Source organism: Nematolebias whitei, chromosome 7, assembly GCF_014905685.2.
Source record: "Nematolebias whitei isolate Nwh7 chromosome 7, NemWhi1, whole genome shotgun sequence".
NCBI lineage: Eukaryota > Metazoa > Chordata > Actinopteri > Cyprinodontiformes > Rivulidae > Nematolebias > Nematolebias whitei.
Window position 1 is genome coordinate 15918170 of NC_056504.1, and position 7219 is coordinate 15925388.

General features: G+C 41.0%; 1 protein-coding gene across 1 annotated transcript; it reads left to right on the top strand.

Annotated features, from left to right (window-relative positions):
• Positions 1-277: 277 nt before the first annotated feature.
• On the top strand, positions 278-1879 carry LOC119412310. The gene is made up of 2 exons (XM_037679297.1): positions 278-852; positions 1328-1879. Exons 1-2 carry the CDS (start codon positions 337-339, stop codon positions 1799-1801), a joined length of 990 nt encoding a protein of 329 aa, XP_037535225.1. The 5' UTR covers positions 278-336; the 3' UTR covers positions 1802-1879.
• The last annotated feature ends 5340 nt before the right edge of the window (positions 1880-7219 follow it).

The following is a 7219-nucleotide window of genomic DNA, read 5'->3' on the forward strand; positions in this document are numbered from 1 at the left end:
ATACCTCACAGTAAAATAATATACTCCTTCCTTCAAGCAAAACCAAGGCTAAGTTTAAACAAATATCATGTGACTCGAGTCACATAAGAAGCATCTAAGGCCCTGTACACACGTAGCCTGGTGTTTGAAAAAACGAATATCCGCGCAAAAAAATATCGCCGTACATACATGTTCGGATAGAGAAAATGATCGTCTACATGAACCCGGTGATGTTCACCACAGAGCGTTGTAAAGAATATGCCCAACCCATAGGAGGCAGTGTAGTGCAAAGGTGAAACGTATATCAGCAAATCACAACCCTTCAAAGCAACCACAACTTCCTGTTAGTATTGAATCATGGCGCCTGGAGGTTCGTTTGTGTGGACAGACCGCGAGGTTGAACTACTATTAAATACCGTGTTGGAGTACAAAGTTAATAAAACTCAGGAAAATGTCGACTGGGAATCCTGTCAGAACAAGTATGTTGATATTTTAGCGCTTTTTTTAGAGCATTACCCAACGGAGTCCTCCGACGAGTTTCCCCATTCACATGCCGACATCACGCGCGGGAATTTAACAACAAAAATGAAAGCAGTCCGAGGTAAATATCGCCATGCTGTTGATACAGGACGCAGGAGTGGACACGGTCGAGTGGTTCTTCTGTACTTCGAACTGTGCGAACAAATCTGGGGTGGCTCTCCAGCTAGTACTACCATATCCTCCGGTATTGAAACAGCTGACCTGGATCATTCTCGGACCCTACCCTCACCATCCACATCTTCTTCCTCCACTACCATGGATGTAGCAGACACAGGGTCTGATAATGAAAGCAGTGTGGGTCCTACTTCAAAGGAGAGGAGAGACCTGCTTGATGTACGTATATTTTTCTGTCCATTCCTCATAAATAAAAGTACTTTTGCTGTAAATGTTCATCTGTTGGATGTACTATAATTCACGGAACAGGTTTGTTGAATTGTGTTGCTATTAAAAATACAGTTAAGGCAATATGTGTGTTAAAAATTATGCAAGAGTTGAGGTGTGTAGTGGAGGCTGGAATGTGATGTTTTTTATATTTTACTGTGTACGGGTTGCTGATTTATTTTTATTATTATTGCAAAAAAGAAATGACACCATCATGCTCTTACTCATCTCATATTATGTTAGGCCTACATATTCATTAGTTTGATGGGGTGGTGGGTACAAAATACACTTTAAGACATATAGCAAACATTGGATACGCTGTTATTACATATTGTTATGTAGAAGTGATGTGAAAAGTACAACATCAACATGATCCAGGTTTACTTTTTTATGTTTAATTGTGATGATTTTCATTTCTCTTTTGAAGGCAAAACTAAAAGGACACAGACACGACCGTCTGAGGAGAAAGCTGCCTGCTGAGACCCAGTGGCTGAATGCTCTTGAGGAAGACCAGCGTGTGAAAAAGAGACTGGTGGAAATCATTGAGACATCAGAACAAAAAGCATCCGAAAACTATTCAAAAATGTCCAATACACTGGAAAGACTTACCACATCGATTGTTGATGGGTTTTCTCTTCTGAAACAGGTCATTCATGCACCTGCACAACCACCACACTACATGCCATATGAGCCAAGAGGTCCGATGTATTCGCACACAATGGCCCACCATTCTGTCCACCAAAACTCAGCAAATTACCCATACCCAAACAACTCCACTTCTGACAGAACACGTCAAAACACAAGACCAGGAAACACTATGAACACTGAAGCTGTGTTCCACACACCTGCTGAAGCCACTGACCAATTTTCATTCAGTCAGGCCCTTTTTAATGACCAGTAGAGTACTGTTTTATACATCGAAACAAGTCTGGTACAGTTAAGTATATACAAGTTCCACTTTTGCACAAGGTTGCACACATGTCAGGTTGTTAATCACAGTGTTATTTACTCTGACAGTGTTTTTTTTCTGTTTGCTATCTTTTTATACATACTGTGAAAAGCTTAAAATGTAGCAATTGCACAATACTTTAACTATTTACATTTTTGTTACGTGAATCTTTATAAGAGTGGTGATCTAGTCCAGTCCTTGGGAGCTACTGCTACTTAGATGTATTTCTCCAAAACACCACTATCAAATACATACTGATGATTGAAATCAGCTATTTCATACTGGTTTGTTGAAGAAAATGCAGCTGAAATGTACCTGTGGTAGCTCCCAAGTTATGGACTTGGGCATCACTGATTTAAAAGTGTACAGTAACTGTGCTGCTTTTCTCCCATGTTTAAAAAGCTTTATCTGTTGTAGATCTGTTATAATCTGATCTGTTCATAAATGAAACACAAAATAAGAACATGTTAAGTGTGTTCGTTTGAATAAATTGACAAACATTTTAAAAGCAAGTTTCTTTATGTGAATTTTTGTGAATATGACATTTATCAGTTACAAATACAGTCATGTTCATCAGAAAGTATTGGCAGCACTATTTAATACACTACAGGTCCAATTTTAAGAGAGAAAAGTAAAATCATTTCACTTAAAAGTCTGTCTAATGAGCTACAAACTATTATATAATGTATCTAAATCCTGGGTGGTAGCTTTTCATGCATTAATAGAATGAAATGCAATAACATTGCACAAAACAATTTAAAAATTCTCTAACATACATGGTGCTAACTATAACGTTTTTTTATGAAAAAACAACGCAGTCTGCTAAATAGTTCACAGGTTTTTGTGTTTATGGATCCAGACACTGAGTGAGGACTCTCCTGACCCGCTTTCCTTCTGCTGCCAAGCTGTCTCCTCTGACCACTGGCTGTGTGTCCGGTTGATTGTTCCTGTCATGTTGAATAGCTTCAGTTATTCTGTTTTCATCCACAGTGTCTTTTGATGCCTCACAAAAATTGTGCAACACAAAACATGCATATATAACAAATGGAAGATCGTTCATATTGATGTCCATGGCTCTCCTCAGGGCTCCAAATCGGGCTTTTAGTCTTCCAAATGCACATTCAATCACCATTCTAGCTCGGCACAACGAAAGTCCAAAGTACTGCTCCTGAACATTGCTTCCTCCGTTAGCATATTCTTTCATCAGGTAAGGTAGAAGTGGGTATGCAGGGTCACCCAGTATGTAAATGGGTATAGCGTCTTCGTTCTCCACAATTTGTCTTGGACAGGGGGGAATCTTCATGTTTTTCAGATTTGTGTTTATTGTGGAGTTAGCAAAAACTCTGGCATCATGCACACTCCCTGGCCATTTCACAACTACATCAATAAAGCTGTACTTGTAATCACAGGTGGCTTGTATGTTAAGAGAAAACCTCCCCTTCCTATTTAGGTACTCTGTAGAATTAGCTGATGGCTGCTTTATCTCCACATGAGTCCCATCCACAGCTCCAAGGCACTGAGGGAGACCATAAGCCTGCTCAAATCCCTCAACAAGTGCACGCACAGCAGTCTCTGTTGTTGGCATTTTTATGTAAGATGGTCCCAAGTACACAGTTATAGCCTTACACACCTCTCTAATTATGTTTGAGACTACTTGTCTTGATAAGCCAAATGCATTGGCCGTTTTACGCAGTCTTCCCTCGTCAGCCAAATAATATAGCGTGCATGCAACTTTTTTGACCACACAGACTGGAGATCGCATTACAGTACTCTTCCCTTGAATGTAAGGAAGGAGTAACTCCGAGAGCGACAGTAATGACGACCGTGACATTCTGAAGTTCTCACGCCATTCCTGTGGGAGAACAATTTCCTTCTCAAAGTTTTCCCACCAGCCAGCAGTGCGTCCAGGTCTGATCCAAAACCGGCGACGGCGACGCTGAATGGCGGTATTGTGCCTCCGTATCGGTAGGGATAGTTGCTGTAAAAGAGCTGAACGCCAAACGCTTTTTCTCCTTTGTAATTCCATCTGTTGGAGCAGTTGTGCTTGTAAAAACAAGCAAGCAAAAATTGCCTGAACCAGCGTTACAATTAGTACTTCCCTAAACGCAGTCATTTTCCCTCCGAATGAATGGGCAAACAAAAACAATTGTCGCACATGTGACGTCAGCGCCGCGCTGCACCATCTGTCGCAGACATAATGCGCATATCTCCGGTTCCGAAAGTCCACACGCAAACCCGAAAGAGGAGATTTCTCAAATCTCCACTTTGGTCGGAGTTTTTGTTATTATTCGTTTATAGTTACATCAACCGGAGTTCACGTGTGGATGAAAGGCCACACCGCATGATAAACTATTCGGTTTTCCTGATATCCGGCTACGTGTGTACAGGGCCTAATTCATGACTTCCAACAGTCCATGGCATCAGTGATTCAATTAGCTGGAGCTGTGAGAAGAGAAAAACAGCATGTGATCTGTCCTTCCACATTGGCCATCATCTTCATCAGGTTTTGTTTCCTCTCATCTTCTTCCCTCACTGACTAGCCTGCAGCTCTGCTTTGGACACAGTAAATGCAGCAGAACTGTTCATCCATACCCTACAATCCAATCACTTCCACCATGTATCTGTGTCAGTGTCAGGGGGGAGCGTTGGCCAGTGTTCTTTCAAATGCAACCAAACAATTTAGAGTAAAAAATCTAATTTTTCTGGTGGCAGAATGTAGAAACAAAAACAACTTATCACCTCATCAAACTAATAATTAAATTATATCTTTGACAATTCAGAAACAAAATTTTGCACACTCTTTGCTTTAATAACCCCTGCAGGGGGAAGCCTTTATCGATTGTTATGATGGTTGCCTGAGGAGCCCTCTGCTGTAATACCAGCTGGAAGGCATGTCACGTCATTCCTCTTCTAACCCGTTCAGCCGTACTGAGATGAGGCACAGCACAGGAAACATGAATAATTCATTGTGGTCTCAGTGTGGTCTACTTGTAATATAGCTTGTATCCTCGTCGACTGCACCAAAAATGGAAAATGTTTTGCTTAACTCATTTGACAGAGGCTCTCTGTGGTGATTTCAGCAGGAAATGGTTTTACCCTGGTTTGGAACCTGGTTGGAGCAGGTTAGAGGTCAGCTAAAGTCTAATATCATCAATAATTATACAATAAATGAGACAGTGTTGAGCATAATCTTTACTCCAGTTCATCCTGAAGGTGTTTGATGGGGTTGTGATTAGGTGCTAAATACTGAGACGTTTATTTTCTAAACATAATGTCCCAGTGGCTTTTAAACCCCAAAATACATTACGGCAAAGATTGGTTCATCCCAAAGATCCAGTCCCCCAGCACAAACAGAGTAATATTGTGTATGCTGTTCAGTGTCAGGAGGGCTGTGATCAGTCTTACATCGGGGAAACTAAACAACCACTGGCCAAAAGGATGGCCCAGCAAAGAAGATCAACATCATCAGGCCAGGATTCTGCGGTCTACACTCATCTCCAGGCCAGTGGTCACTCTTTCAAGGATGAAGATGCTCACATCTGTAGTGAACTAAGCCTCAGGTCAAATCCCGACCCTGAGGGCCTTCCTGGGACAGGAACTGTTATTTCATTGATTTGAGTCCAGAAACACAAATTAAGCTCATCCAGAGACTTTCTAAGTGTGTCCTGCACTAATCAATTGAAAGAACACTCTGTTTTTATTATCATTACTATTTTACAATATCTTGATAATCAAAGTGTGTTTAGTTCAAACCATTTTAAATGTTGAAGTGAACTACTCACTTTAAATCAACTGTGAAACAGTATTAATGATTTTTAATCCTCATTCAAAGTAGAAATCAAGTTAGATGTCTGTTACAAAGTAATTATGCATTTTTGATTTTCTGTCTGAAATGAGCAAGTTGTGATATCGGTCAAAAGTCAGAGAACGGTCAAAAACATGTTTATCGGAACGAACTGTCATGTTTAACTCTCTCAGACAGATAGAAGGAAGACTGGCTCTTAAATGTCTCTGTTTCTTCAAAACATCTTTCTGTCTGTTCTTAAAACATCTACTCTGTCTCCTTGACATGTACTGACCCTCTGACGTCACTAAAACCACACCCCGGTTGGTTCTTTCAACCAATCAGGAAGTTCTCAGGGGAACCGGAAGTGACCTCTTTAAAAGGGTCGACACTTCCTAGTTCCAGGCAGAACAAGAGTTCCAAAAGGAACAATGTTCAGAGCAGAACAACGTTCAGAGCAGAACAACGTTCAGAGCAGAACAACGTTCCAGAGCAGAACAACGTTCCAGAACAGAAGTTCTGGAGTTCAAAGTTCTGAGACATGAACCAAAGTTCTGAGAGCAGAACCGAACGAAAGTTCTGAAGTGCTGGAGTTAGTTGGGAGTTCTTTCGAGTCTCGTGGGGATTATGGAATCTTCCACATCTGAGTGGAACTCTGACGGGCTCACAGCTCATGTGAGTCCACCTGGGAGGTGAGCGTGCTGTTGAACGAAGTACCGTCACTACTCCGGACATTTCTCTGCTATCCTACGGAGACGCTGAAATAGTAATGTTGAAAGAGAACTCTACACCAAAGCTGAGATATCTTCTGCAAGGTAAAGAGTCGATTTCCACTACCGAAGTGTACCGAGGTAGAGCTGGGTTCGAATGGAGGGTGTCGTTCTTCGTCAACACATTGTCCCTCACACATCTTTTCTCTCCATTTAAACTCCTTCATTTTCCCATCTTTAAAACTCTTCTATCTGCCAGTAATTAATCCAGATATTTTCAGAAATGTCTGTTGTATTTCAGTTGCAAGTGAGAAATCATGGCCGTATGATTTCTCATTGTAAAGCTCATTAATTAAGCTGTGTTAATTGTAATCAATCTGCCAATTAATGTAAATGTGTGATGTGTTTTAAATCGTTTAAAATAAACGACCCACTGTTGTTGGTGAGTCAGAAATTAAAACACGTTTCCGTCCACATTTAATATTCAAAACACGATATTACTCAGTCCAGAAAAATGAAAGAATCCGTTTAAATTATGGATAATATCTGACCCATATTATCTCTCATTACACATCCTGGACAGAGAGGAACGATGGTTTGAGAGAGGAGTAAAGGAGGCCATCTTTGTGAAAAGAAATCGTCCATCATTAAACAGGGGTGGAGGCCTCCGGGTTCAACTGTCCCCCTCTTACAATGCTGTGATTGCTAGTATCACTCAGCCCTCTGTGAATAGTAAACAGCCATCAGTGTGCTAATGATCCATTGTTAGGCTGATGGTCCTTCTTGACCATGTGAGCAGCTGGTTTTGGTTGTCAGCAGCAAAACTGGTTGATCCACTCTGAGAAGGTGTTATTTAAGAGACTGAGCTGAAAACAG